Source organism: Acinonyx jubatus, chromosome D4, assembly GCF_027475565.1.
Source record: "Acinonyx jubatus isolate Ajub_Pintada_27869175 chromosome D4, VMU_Ajub_asm_v1.0, whole genome shotgun sequence".
Taxonomy (NCBI): domain Eukaryota; kingdom Metazoa; phylum Chordata; class Mammalia; order Carnivora; family Felidae; genus Acinonyx; species Acinonyx jubatus.
This window is the reverse complement of record NC_069391.1, coordinates 43081410-43095702: the sequence shown is the minus strand read 5'-3', so window position 1 is coordinate 43095702 and position 14293 is coordinate 43081410. Positions and strand designations below refer to the sequence as shown.

Sequence of the window (14293 nt, the reverse complement as noted above, 5' to 3'; positions counted from 1 at the left end):
ACTGGCATGTGGTACTAGCTAACAATAGAGTTTTGAATAAATGAGGATATGGTATGGAATGGTTATAAAAGGAAGAAATACGGGGTGAGCAGGATAAAATGACAAAAGTGTACATGGCAGAAAATGCAGGGAACCTCCAAATCTGCAGCCACCTCTATCACCTATGAGAAGAACCTCTTAGCAGAGCAATTCAACTGAACAGTCTCTTAGCTTGGTCAGTAAGACTGAACTGCCTGGAATAAGTGCAAAATAGTCTAGGCATCCTGAGTGGGTAGGGGAGGGGGAGTATGCAAAGCTGGGAAATCAACACTTATACAATTATCCATTTTAAAACATTTTTTTAAATGTTTATTTTTGACAGAAAGAGCATGAGCAGGAGAAGGGGAGAAGGAGAGGGAGACACAGAATCTGAAGCAGGCTCCAGGCTCTGAGCTGCCAGCTCAGAGCTCGACGCGGGGCTCAAACCCATGGACACCTCATGACATGAGCCAAGTCAGACATTTAACCAACTGAGCCACCCAGGAGCCCCTACAATTATCCATTTTAAAAAGCCATAATGAAGGGGACAAAGCACAGTAAAAGCCCACAAGAGGGACAAGCAGTTCTGCCTGGGACAGTGTAACAGGTTTTAGGTAGAAGAAGTTACATGAAATACATAAGCAGGTATGATCCTAAGAAGTGCTTTGTACTTTATAGACTCTGTATGTATGTTTAATCACAAACATATGTAATATATAAGCATACATACTATTATTCAAAAGTTGCAAGAATAGTACATTGAACTCCCACATACTCTATATTATTCTACGTAACTGGAACTGAGTCTTCAGGCAAATTCATATTTCCTTTGGAAGTACCCTAGAATGGAGATGTTTAAATAAATAAAGTAGTACATACTGATCACATTGCAAATACATAACAATTTTTCTTTTTTAATGTATGTTGTTTTAAAATTTGTTTTACCTTATTAAATAAGAAATACTTGCTGACTACAGAAAACTAAAAAACAAAAAAAAACAAGGTCATTTAAAAAATGCAAAAAATAAAAATCACTAAAAATAAAAATTATTTTTCTAGTCATAGAAAACATTTGTAGCATATACACATCTAGATTTTTTCTGCACATATATGCATATTAGGTATTTAACAAATATGCTATCAGATTCTATATACTACCATGTTAACTTGGTTTTAAGCTACAAAGTAAATTTATCCAAGTGACCAAATATTTAATGCTTGCACAGAAATTTTCTACTGATGAATTACTTAACCAACTACCTACTGCTGCACAAATTGTTTTCAGTTTTTTTCTGTGATAAACTTCCTGACAGCTAAGTCTTTAAAGATGCCCATCATTATTTCTTGGGGATGAATTCCCAGAGGGAGAACTTCTGAGTCAAACATTAGACACATTTTTAAGGCTTTTGATACATATCATCATTTTGCTCTCTAGGAAGGTTGTGTCAACTTATAATGTTATAATTATAAAATATAAAAAGGCTCATTTTCCAAATTATTTTTCCAAGTTAGTCACCTCATAAAATCTGTGAAATCAGAATTTGGAGACAGCACATGTAGAGTAATATAAGTAGCAAGTTTTCTTCTCAGAGGAAACCTGTCCAAAAAGCCATGATTTTAAAAAATCCTACTTGTCCACAGTTTGCCTTTAGTCCAACCAACTGGTTTAGATAAGAACTTTTAAAGTTAAGTTTTTAAAGTCTGTCATATTTGTGGAACTGTGTCTGCTTACTATTCTAAAATGACTTTATCAAAAACGAATACATTTCTTTTTTAAGGTGATAATTAAGCCAGACTTGTTTAATGACATCCCATTCACTTTCCTGGACAAAGGAATGCATTTGCCTTACTTTTTCCATAACCAGAAGAAGGTTATTTTTGGTCAAAGTGAAAACCATAAATGGTGGATAGCTATCATTATCCCAGTAATAGTGGTCCAGGTGTGAAGTACCTCCGCAGGGAAAAGCAAACAGGAACAAACAAAAACCTTTCCAGCATCCAGAACCTCCAAATAAGAAGAAAAGATAGCCAAGCAGAAGTTTTAAAATGCTGCCTAAACCATACCTAAAAAAGGAAAATGCATGACACTACAAGAGAAAAGCTAATGAAGCAGAAAAATACTTCCCACTATACAACTCCCTAGAGGACTATGACAGGTATCAGAGGTGTGTGAAATGTTTGACAGCCATGGGAAGCACTGGTTTGGGTTTAACTAAAGGAAAGGATAGTTGGAGAGTGCCAACATTTTCTACTGACAAAAGAAAACCAAGCCAGCTTTCTCTTCTGTTAAGTTCCATGCTCAGTTGACCAACTCTATTTTCATCTTTTCTGAGACCCACGAAAATAGAGTAAAAAGAGAAAATATCCAAATATAGAAGCTGAATTTAACAAGATTAGAAAAACCTAAACTATGTTATGTTCTGGTAGACTTGCAATCAAATAATTACAGTCATTTGGTCAATGTCTGATTAGTTCAATGAGAGAAGATGTTTGGCTATACGGCCAGATACCAAAAAACAAAACAAAACAAAACAAAACCATTTTTTTAAAGGATCACTCTCTCTACGTAATAATCAATCGTGTTATGACAATTTTGTAATACTGGGATGGGTCATCCAAGCAACTAAGGAAATGGTAATGCTTTGCTCACTTTAAAGAAAAAAAAAAAAATCAGCATTTCCAAAGTTGGCATAGTCACACAAAGTCAAAACAAGCCTCAGAGGCAAAGGAAAGGGGCCGAAACCCTGAGAACCATAAAATGACGAATGAGAAAACTCCTCCCCACGGAAGATATTCAGGTATATAAAAGGCATGTGATGGAACACTTAAGACCTAAAACATCACTGTCAATCTTGAGTCTGGATGTTTAGCTTAGGAAGAAAAAAAAAAAAAATGAACACTAAGCCTGATGTGATTCAAAAGTGTTTGTGGCCTGCATGCCTTGTAGGTCTGTTCATCCCTGGCGCCCTCTCTCTGCACTGTAACTTGCTGCATCTTCACCTGAGGGAAGTCACCTGGCAAAATCTGAGACTTCTGAACAGCATGAGCAATTCATTTCCTGTAGAGTGCCTAAGAGAAACCAGAGCTTTTGAGTTGCCCCAAGACATCCAATCACACACCCCACCTGGGAAAAGGTACCTCAAGGAGGCCTTCTATGAAATGTCCACACAGGCCTTCAACATCTTCAGAGAGTCCACCACCAAATCCACTTGGAAAAAGAAAAACCTGAAACAAATCCAAATCAGACTTGATTGGCAGATGCACCACTTGGAAAAATGCTTCGAGGAAGAGGAGAAAGGGAAGGAAGACTCGAAACGGATGGAAGAGGATGGGATGGACTTCTCAGGAGCTATGGTCTCCCAGGTGAGCAGCCTAGAACTGAGGAGATATTTCTATAGGATGTACAACTTCCTGAAAGATAAGAAATACAGTCCCTGTGCCTGGGAGATCATCCGAGTGGAACTCAGAAGATGTTTCTACTACTTCTATAAATTAACACTACTACTCAGGAAGAAATAAGGTATATTCTTAGAATTAAAATTCCATTTCTCTCCAACAGCTCCTTCTCTTTCATCTTCTTTTTAAGAATTATTGGGCTATTCTCCATTGGAGTGGTGGTGATTTATGCAAGGTTTGGAGTCTCTAAAGTTGGCCTTGAGACATCAGCTACCTTTCCAAGAGAGGTGATGCCAACCATCCCCTGGGTACCCTGAATCTTGTTAGAAAGTTCCAAAGTCAGTTCTAAAGGAATGAGATTCTCTTCATGTTCTTCTACTGTTTTCTTCCCCATTCCTTGTGCCATTTTGTACTCACTTTGCTCTACTACCTTTGAACTTCACCCAGCCAATGGCTAGAGGATGTAGCCCAGAGAATGTTGCAGAATGTAACACCTCAATGACTTAATCCTCCTGCTGCCAAGGCTGTTTATTCTATGAAAATTTAGCTTGTTAAAGGAGCTTACACAAGCTATCATAAAGTTAAAACCCTCCGTGTCTCCCCCTGTCCTCAACAAAAAAATGAAAAAAAAAAAGTTGAAATTCCTGGCCTATTTGCTTCTCAGTTTGGTTTGTTTGAAATGACACAAAGACTTCATTAGTTTAAGAGAATAAAGACCCCCAATGATATTAGATGGTTGAACTGGATGGCCATTAAGCTCTCTCATTCAACCTTTGAGAGCCAATGATTGACTCTTGCTGCGTATTATTTGATTTGGAAGGCACGGAAAATGCTGCAGAAAAGTACAGTATCTGCCTTTCATTGTTTTTCTGTTTTTTAATGCCTGAGATAAATTACCTACAGTCATACTTCGCATTGATTCTCACATTGAATTTTCCCAATTAGAACACCACTTTCTGCCTGTTAAGTAAACAAGTTATAATAACACATGACACTTTACTATAGTTTATTTTTTTAGAAGTTAATTTGTATCCAGATTACTTAGATTATTTACCCAAATTTTCTTGTGTGATCCTTCATCTGTATTAATTCATCATCTAGCTGAAATTAATTTTCTCTTCCTCTCTCTCCTCCACCCCATTTCAGAAACCTGCACCGTCAAGCAAGAATTAACATAGAGATTTATGGCTACACAAATGCACAAAATGTACCTGGTTCCACCCTTCGGAAACCTTCCTGCTATTGTTTCAAAAGCAAGCTACTAAACTGTTTAGTTTCAAGATTCATTCAAGTACAGGGCTCAAATGGTAAAGCCAAATAGAGGAAGTCTTAAAAAAAACTGGGGTAAATTTCAGCCAAAAATTAAAAGTTGTGGATTATGACATACTGGTTACCAGTGGAAGGAACACAAATAAAATGAGTTAGTAAAATCCATTTAGTAAAAACAACTCCTCAACAGAGTTGTTCTAAATGAAAAAAGGGGGGGGGGGCACAAACTGAAGAAATTGGGGCATGCACACTACAAAGCAGTAAGTATACACCTGGCATCTTCCAAGAATTTCTCTAATAATGCTTTTGCACAGTCTCCCTAATAACTCTACCGAGATCATGTCAATTATTTTAGTAATTTATGGCTGCAGTCTTGCCAAATGTCTGCCATGCTGGAGGGAAGAAAATTGGAACTTTGAGTTAATAAAGATTATCTGATTACATGGGCAGGGTCAGAAGTCAGAACAGTATGCTTTTATTAAAAGCACCTCTAAGGGACAACAGGAAAAATGCTTAATCTCATTTGTGATTAAAGAAATGCAAAAGACAAGAGCATACTTCCCTCCCATCGGTCTGGCAGAAATGAAAAACAGCGATTATAATACAAAGTGTGAGTGGGGTGCAGGATGCAAGGAAAAAAATCCTCTTGTATCTTGTTAGAGAGAAGGTAAAGCGGCACACCCTTCCTACAGGACGCTATGGCAATCTTAAATATCCTAAAAATTGCATTCAACCTAGCTGTACTATCTCCAGAAATTTATCCAAGGAAATCATTGGATAAGATTGTCCACTGGAGCCTTCCTTATAATATCCCCCTTCCTTTTGTCTTCATTTTCACTTCTCTGTATTTTTTTTTCCTACAGTGATTTGGGGGAGGGAGGGTAGTTAATTCTAAAATTAAAGAAACTGTACAAGATTATCTTCCACTACAATTATCCTGTTTTCCTTACTGGAGCAGACCAGGACAATCACTGCCCTTACACTTTGTTAATGATGCCTTTGGGCACTTCTTGGGCAACCCAGGTCTGCCTTGTTGCTCTTCTCCTGCTGCTACTGTGCAAAATTTCAAAGGAATCCTTCCTTATGCATCATTTTCATAATGAAATGTTTGTAAAGAGCCTTCCAGTGCTTCAAAGATTTTGCTTTTTGTTGTTGTTGTTGGTACCACTGGTAATATGCAGCACTTTCTGGAAGTGCTCTGTGTCCACCTTCCAGATTTAGCAGTCAACTTTGTGTTTATTTGTTGAATGGAAGTCAAATTTCTATTAGGTCAGGTAAAGGATAGACTCTTAGAACTCTGGAGAGCCAAGTGCACAGCTCCCACTTAAAATGCTTGAGCGGGTACATAGGTCACAAGTGTTCAGAGGGGAGCTTCCTCCCTACCCCCTCTTGGGGGAAGGATCCAAAGTTAGAGTGTAATTGAGTCTCCTTGGAAAAAGGACGAGTGGACCTCCCTCAGAAAAAACTGGCAACATCACTGTATGTAAAGCTATGAGCATGTATAGGTTCTAACAGGTGCACAGGCTTGGCCTCCACTCACAGGCAAAACCACTCTCCCTTCACCCTTTCGGTGACCCCCCCTTCTCAAGAGTAGCTACTTTGCTTTGACCTACTTCTTTAATACTCCCCAGTAAGAAGAAACATGATGTGTAAGCATCTAACTTGTGAGGGAAGGGACAGAAATAGGGCCACCCATAATCTACCAGGCGCACCCTCAGGGGAACTCGGAGGCAGTCCCAAGCCACTGGTTCGCAAGGACTTGGAAGTCTGGGCGCTTTCCCGGTGGCATCTCTAAATGCTGAGAGGGGACCTGGGATTTAGACATGGGAAGCCCTACCCCAAGTCAAAACTCGACGTTTAATCTGGACGAAGCCACCTAACCACTATTTCTAGGCAAAGTCTCGAGGCTTCCCGGGTTATTTCCTTCTCCATCCTGGCCTGTCCTCCGGCCCTTGGAAACTCGCAGACCCCAGAACCTCGGCATTCTGCCCACCACAAGTGCCCCGACCCTGTGCCGCTGCCCTGGAAGCGGCCCAGCCACAGGCCTTTAGGCGATTTAAATCCACTGGAACTACCGAAGGACACCCTGGTCGGGGGCGGAAGGTCGCTTCCAGTCTGGGGAAAGCGGCACCTCTCCGTGACTGCGCCCTTCGCGGCGCGCCTGGGCTGAGATCTGAGAAATGCGCCCCGGGCCACAGGCAGCCGAGGAGGCGGGGAGGCTGCAACTTTCCCTCCGCCCTCTAACCGCAGGGCCTGGGTGCGGCGGCCTCGCGGGGGTCAGGCTCCTCTCCTTCCACGGTCGGGATCCCCAGCTGGAGGCGGCAGTGTGGGCTGGAGGGGGGGGGGGGTGGCGGGCGGGTGCAGGGAGGACACGGGGGGCGTCCTTCTCTCCGCGAGCCCCGCCAGATGTTGCAAAGGCAAACAATAGGGGAAACGCGGAGAAACAAAAGGCCATTCGTCACGATCTCCACGGGCTCTGTGGCGTGGTCCCTACGGGGAGGACGTCTGGGAGGCGGTCTGGAAGGTGGGTGAAGGGGGGAGCCAGAGGCGATTGGGGGTTCCCGGTACTCACTTGCCAGGCACCGGGGGTCGGCCCTTTCCATTCCGAGAGGGGTCCCGAGGCAAGGAGGATCATCAAAGGAAAGTTGAGGGCTTTTCACCTTCCTCGGCGCGGGGGAAGGGAGGGGCTGGATTCCAGATGTTTGACAGTTGTTGGCCCAAGGGGTCTGCAGGGTTTCGTCGGTTCTTTCCCCACCCGCACCCTCCCCGGAGCTCGGACGGCGCCGGGGTCGAGCGGGCCGGCGGAGCGGGCTTCCTTCCCCCTCTCAGCCCGCGTGGAGCCTCCGCACACGCCCCGAGCGCCGAGCTCCGGCCCAGGCGCACTTTCGCGAAAGTTTGTCTTCCCGCCCCCCCGCGGCCTGACACGCACGCTGCAGCCCCCCGCGCTTCGGGGTGGCTCCGGGACGCACTTGTGCCCCGCAGGGAGACCGAGGTTACAGAGTCTGCACAGTCAAGGCCCCGGAGCCTGGGCTGGGGACTGGACTCCCGTTCCCGCCCGGGAAGGGCGCGCGAGGGGCCCGCAGGGGCCTCGACGTGGGGCGGGGGTCTGACGCGGATCCCGGCCGCGGAGCCGCCCACCCCCCGGTCCCGCTGCGCCCGCCCCCAGGTGCGCCCCGCACCCCAGCCCGCCCGGGCGCCAGCGGGGCGAGCAGCTGCCGGGCGGCGCCACCTTGCCTCTCCCGGCGCGGGCTCTCACTCACCGTGGGCTTTTACCTTCAGCCCGCGGTCGGTTCCGTGCGCCGGGCGGGTCAGTAGCAGGCGGCGCCAGAGGAGGAGGGTGAGCCGGGGGCCAGAAGGGCGACGCTGGCGGATCCTCGCGGCGGGCAAGGGGCGAGCGGCCAGGGGCCAGCGCGCGCGGTCTCCAGGAGCGCGCGGGCGAGCGAGCTCGGGGCTCGAGCTCCAGCAGCTGCTCCCAAGTAGCCCCCCCAGGCGCCCCGCGTGCGGCTGTGCGCGGGGACGCCGAGAGGGGACCCCTGGCGGCCGCCCGCGGAATGGCAGCTCCGTGGGGGAGAGCAGTCAGGTGGCCTGGAGGCTCAACTTGCCTCCTTCAGAGGTGGGGAGTGGTCGGGCTAAGCGGGCTCCCCACCTTGGGGAAAAGAGGGTGGTCTTCTCACCAGGGCGACAAGGGAGATACCGGATCAGAAAGGACGCGTTCACGGTCCACAACGGCCAAGGCACCTATAAAGGGGGAATCACCTTCTCCAACATTCTCTGACTTGTTGAAAAATACTGACAGAGGGGAGCATTAATCGTTGGAAAATACTCTGAGATTGTGGCAGATTTACTAGAACAAACTGGGAGTAGTGGGATGAGCATAGACTTTGAAGCCCAGTCACCCCTGAGACTTTCTACTGTGTGATCTTGATCTGTGATCTCTAAACTTCAGTATTCTTCTCTGTAAATTGGGAAAGCAATATCTACCTTGCAGGGTGGTCTTAAGGGTAAAGTAAACATAGAAAGTATTCTTAATAGTAGGAGTCATTAAAGATAAGCTTCCTAGAGAAAATAATGTCTTATGGGGCGCCTGGGTGGCTTAGTTGGTTGGGCGTCAGACTTCAGCTCAGGTCAAGATCTTGAAGTTTATGAGTTCAAGCCCCACGCAGCGGCCCTGTGCTGACAGCTCAGAGCCTGGAACCTGCTTCAGATTGTCTCACTCTCTTTCTACCCCTCCCCCACTTGTGCTCTTTCTGTCTCTGAAAAATAAATAAATGTAAAAAGAAAATAATGTTTCCCACATCTTTTATACCTGTTATATGGCACCTTAATACATATTGATTAAGGAGTACCAAATGTTGAGAAGTACCAAATTTTACAATTCTGATTATACACTTTAAAGACGTATGGAACTATATTAATTAGAAATTAGGATACGTGAAGAAAACATCTTTCCCCCAAAAGTGGTTTCCATGATCACTAAATGAGAACCTCGAAAATCACACACATCTTCTGCAATATCCAGTCATTTCTGTAAAATTGTAAATATTGTAAGAAATATTCAATAGTCAAATTGTGATGGTCTAACGATATCAGGATTAAATGATTCCATTTAATTCTGTGTCACTTGGGCAGTGCAAAGATGTTGGAGATTGTAAACATAAAACATAAACATGGTGGGGGGGGAGGGAAATGGTTAGATACAAATATACAGCCACTAAGCAATGATTCTGTTCATCATTGAGCAATGCAATTTCATTTCCAAACTGCCTCAAACCCTAGTCACTGGTTTTAAAGCTCCTTTTGTCCTTTTGGCCTCATGGCAATTGGAAAGCTCTTCATCATCCAGATCAGGATGATGATGTAATCTTAATTACCCCAGTTTACCTTTAATTTTCCTTCCCTTTCATTCACTAGTCCCTAATTGGGAAGTCTGTTGCCTGCCTAACAGTTCCCATTGCAGGATCTTTTCTGTCCTGCCAGCAGAGGAAAAATGAGGTTTCTTGGCTCAGAAACTAAAGCAGAACATTGAGATCCAACTTCTGCCCTTGGAGATAGGGCTCGTGCTCCAGGACACAGATGAGCTGGGCATGCACAGGGCGCAGAGGGTATTCGATTCTAATCAATAAACATAAATGGAACTGGCTCTGCCTCTCTCTTTGGCCATAGGGAAGAGAGGCCTTTCATCTCAGTTCCGTCTCCTTAGTGGCTTCTTCCCTGGGGAGGAATGGTAAATCTTGTGATTGGGAGAGAGCCTTCAATACTTCCTGGCCAACTTTCATCAGTGAGTGGGGTCAGTGTGATGAATGGTGCCCCAGCTCTCGCCCCATCGCTGGCCCAGCTTCTCTGCCTGTGACCCAGTGGGCTGGAGAAGGATGGCTCAACCTTCAGAATCTTCTCTAAAGGACCAGCATTTGGATTCCAGTCTTCTTTGGTCCTCTTGTGTCTTTGTCTGTTCAGGCTACTACAACAAAGCTTGGGGCTTCCAAACAACAGAAATGTATTTCTCACAGTTCTGGAAGCTGAGAAGTCCAAGATCAAGTTGCCAGCCAATTAAGGGTTTGGTGAGGACCTGTTTTCTCATAGACAACTTATCACTATGTCCTCACAGGGCAGAAGGGGGCAGGGAGCTTTCTTAGGCTTCTTTTATAAGGACACTAATCCCATTCATAAGGCATCCACCCTCATGACTGATCATCTCCCAAAAGCTCCATCTCTCAATACCATCACACTGGGGGATAGGATTCAACAGATGAATTTGGGGAGGACATAAACATTCACTCTGTAGCATCCTGGGCTACACCTCATTCTCCAATCCAGCTTTTATCAGAGCTCTGCATAGGTGTTATATAGCAAACTGGCTCCATCATGAATTGAGCAAGATACCATTTCCCAATGGCTATTATTCTTTGTGTATAGTTCTTTGCTTGAGGGACAGAAATCTGAAGGGAAATATTGGATGAAGGGAAGGATTCAGGTACCAAAAGTCCATCCTAACTATACCCATCCTCTCCCTCAAACTTGCTTCCATGGTTGTTTTCCCCATCTTGGTGAATGGACTCCAACCTTTCATTGACTTAAAACCCTAAGCCATGGAATCATTTTTCACTCCCCCTTTTGTAAATTTTGTCTGTCAGCAAATTTCATTGGCTTTACCTTCAAAATATTTCCAGAAGCTGACAGACCTCTTTCCACCACCTTGTTCCAAGCCACAAACACCGATAGCTTGGATTACTGCAATAACCTAACTGCCCCCCCCCCCCGCTGCCTCCACCTTGCCCCCCATATGTGCTATTCTCAATAGAGCAGCCAATGTGATTCCAGTAAAAGTTATGTCATATATTGCCACCCTGCTACTTCAAACCCTCCTTGGGCTTCCTGTCTTACTCAGAGTAAAACTAACACAAATAGGCACCCCTTTATCTCTGATCTTGTTTCCTCCTAATTTCTCCATCACAAATTCTGCTTCATGCACACTACCTCTTTCGGTTCCCAGGAATGCCAGGTAAGTTAAAACAGAGTCTTTAAACTTCCTGTGACTTCTGCCAGGGACATTCTTTGCTCAGATTCTTCACAACTTACTGCCTCCCCTCCTTCAGCTCCTGTTCAAAAGTTACCAGAGGCCCCGTCTTTCAACTCCACTGACAATTATAATCACCTTCCGCTTCTAACACTCCCTATCCTTCTTCCCTGCTCTGATTTTCTCCACAGAATTTATTGCCATCTGACGTACAATATATATGTTGCCTGTATTAGTTTTCTGTTTTCTGCCTGTGTTGGTTTTCTATGGCTGCTGTAGCAATGGACCACCAACTTAACGATGCACAACAACACAAACTTATTTTATAGTTCTAGAGGTTAGACAGTTCTCATTAGGCTAACCTCCAGGGGTCAGCAGGGCATCATCCCTTTTTGAAGTCTATAGGGGAGAGAGAATCAATTTCCCTGTTTTTACTGGTGTCTAGAGGCTGCCCACATACCTCAGCCTGTGGCTCCCTTCCTCCTTCTTAAAAACTGGCCACGGCAGTCAGGCCCTCATTTTCATCACTATGGCCTTTCTGCTTCCTTCCCTCTTCAATTTATAGAGGCCCTTGGGATTACACCAAGCCCATCCAAATAATCCAGGATTATCTCCCTATGTTAAAGTCAGCTGATTATCAACCTTAATTCCATCTGCAAAACCCAATTCCTTACAGGTTATGGAAATAAAGATGTGGACATTTTGGGGGGGGCATTATTCTGTCTACCACACTGTCTCACTCTTTCCACGAGAATGGAAATTCCACACTTCATGGATTTTTATCTATTTTATGTATTACTCTATCCCTTGACTAGCTCAGTAAATGTATAGACACTTGCTATGGGTTAACTTATATCTCACCTCCTTCTGCCTCCCAAATGCATGGGTTTAAGCCTTACCCCTCAATGTGAGTATGTGGGTATTTGGAGATGAAGTCTTTAGGAGGTAATTAGAGTTAGATGAACTGATAAGGGTAGGCCCCTCATGATGATATTAGTGGCTTCATAAGAAGAAACAAGAAAAGAGAGATTGTTCTCTCTGCCATGTGAGGACACGGGGAGAAGGCAGCCATCTGTAAGCCAACAAGATTCTCACCAGGAACAGAATTGGCCAGCATCACGATCTTAGACTTCCCAGTCCCCAAAACTGTGAGAAATGTCTATTGTTTAAGCCAGCCTGAATTGTTATCCCAGCCTGAACACACTAATATGGCACTCAAATATTTGTTGAATTAATTAATGACGAGAACTCATTCTAGGTATTGCAAATACTTAACATCCACCTAAGCACCGAAATAATGGCAATTTAAGCAAAGCAGGTGTGTGTGTGTGTGTGTGTGTGTAAAAGATATGTATGTACCCACAATATGTCAGGTACTTGCTGAGTACTTTATGTAGAATATCTCATTTAATTGTCACAAAGTCCCTAAATAGTAAACACAGGTGAAGAAATTATAGGCCAGAAAGGAGAAGGAATTTACCCAAAGTCATGCAGCTAGTACATCATGTATGCAGGTTTTAGACTTGTCAGTGTGACTTAAACCCATAGCAGAAACTCTACACTCCTCTGCCACTGTCATGCTGCAACAGGACACCCTGGATCTTGCTCTTGATGTGCTTACAATCTAATAAGATTGACAAGAGAATGACAAGAGAAATATACCTAGCAATAATACAAAGAAGACTAGGGGGGGGATAGTATAAAAGAGGCCAATATGTTGCTGTAGAGAATAGAGACAAGAAAGATTAATTTGAGATGGTGTTGACTGTGGGGAGTTTCAGGGAGGAATGTGGCATTTGAGCTGGATTTGATGGTGGACACTGTTGGGAGTTAGAAAAGTCACTTCAGGTGCATAGAACCTAGAAAGATACAGGAAGGGAGAAAAGTCCTAGATGTGTCCTGGAAACTAAGGTTAATCTGGTTGGTACGGGCACTACCTGTGCAGTTAGATGATAAGGGCTGGGATCCCAAATGCTGGGCTAGAGATCAAAGGAAATGTAACGATTTTGGTTGTGTTATTAATGGAGAAAGTTTACCTGAAGGAGCTGCCAGAGCAATGCCTGAAGCTATAACTCAAAAGGCAAGAAGAAGAAGGCAAAAATGAACTCTTGCTGGATAAAATGTTTTGAGAGGCTTCTGACTCTGTTTGCCACATTATAAAAGGGCAATTGTGGATCTCTCACTCTAGGTCCAGAGCACAGCCTCATACATCTTAGACCCAAAATGTTCTAAAGTGAACAAAAATAGATAATGAAAGAAACTGGGTTATTCCCTGGCCTTTGGACAGTTTTTGCCATTTTGATTTCATAGGTGAAGTAACTAAGCCTGGAAGAATTGACTTGCCCTGGATTACACAACCAAAAGATTGGGACATTGATTTTAGGTCTCATGACCATTGCTGCTATGTCCTGATACAGCAGTGGAAAAGGCTCTAAGGATGTGTTTGTCCAAGATGGAGTTGTCAGATTTTAAGCTGTTTCAGATAAATCTCTCCAGGTAGCTGTGAAGTAAGTCTAAGGATTTTGGATGGAGGCTCCCATGATTCTCACTTCCAAGTTCTTCCAGGGAAAAGAGAAAAGCCAAGATCACCTGAAAGATGCATTTTAGGGAGATAAAGTGGCATGGTAATTATTAGCTGTGTCTGTTACCTCATTTTATAAAATGGGGTAAGTAATATACGTGGTTGTATGGATTCACTGAAGGGATGCATGTAATGTGCTTAGCACAGTGCTTGTTTCTGGAGCACACCACATCTTTTTCTTTCCAGCACATAGTTCTCACATCACCCTCACACAGCTCCTCTCTCATGAGGGTAAGAGACCCTAGCCCTCAGCACGTGTTACATTCCACACTAAATCTAGAAGCCTCACTATCCCTTGGGATGTCATCTCCTAGAACCGGGAACAAGAAGAGAATATTTCTGGGTACTTTGATGTAGAATTAGTAACATTAACTTTCTTTGCCTAAGTCAGTGCAAAATACTTTCTATCATTTTCAGTTCATGCTTTATGCATTTCCTGTAAGAGGAAAGCCATGCTGGTCTTCAATGGTGTAAGAGAAAAATCCCAAAAAGATTCTGTTGCCAAACCACCTCAT

At 44.1% G+C, this 14293-nt stretch overlaps 2 protein-coding genes and 1 long non-coding RNA gene across 16 annotated transcripts in view; 2 read left to right on the top strand and 1 right to left on the bottom strand.

Moving 5' to 3' along the window:
* Positions 1-5887, top strand: part of LOC113593653 (uncharacterized) — a 70689-nt gene extending 64802 nt beyond the window's left edge. For both annotated transcript variants that reach the window (XR_008291145.1, XR_008291147.1), the window contains one exon: positions 4561-5887. This is a non-coding gene — a long non-coding RNA (uncharacterized LOC113593653). The remainder of the gene's footprint in view (positions 1-4560) is intronic.
* MOB3B (MOB kinase activator 3B) overlaps positions 1-8078 on the bottom strand; it is a 219270-nt gene extending 211192 nt beyond the window's left edge. For 6 of the 13 annotated variants that reach the window (XM_053205023.1, XM_053205017.1, XM_053205013.1 and 3 more), the window contains exons 1-2: positions 7256-7392; positions 3143-3243 (exon numbers count right to left, since the gene is read on the bottom strand). The gene's annotated coding sequence lies outside the window, so the exon portion shown is untranslated. Of the gene's footprint in view, positions 1-3142; positions 3244-7255; positions 7396-7943 lie in introns of those variants that run through there. The other 7 variants (XM_053205020.1, XM_053205015.1, XM_053205018.1 and 4 more) reach the window with 5 other exon arrangements.
* IFNK (interferon kappa) lies at positions 2705-3966 on the top strand. Its single transcript, XM_027039261.2, has one exon. The coding sequence runs from the start codon at positions 2881-2883 to the stop codon at positions 3535-3537; it is 657 nt and encodes a 218-aa protein (XP_026895062.1). The 5' UTR covers positions 2705-2880; the 3' UTR covers positions 3538-3966.
* Positions 8079-14293: the final 6215 nt, after the last annotated feature.

Excerpts from the sequence above, each read along its gene's own strand:
- IFNK (XM_027039261.2), top strand. The coding sequence starts at position 2,881 with ATGTTTAGCTTAGGAAGAAAAAAAAAAAAAATGAACACTAAGCCTGAT.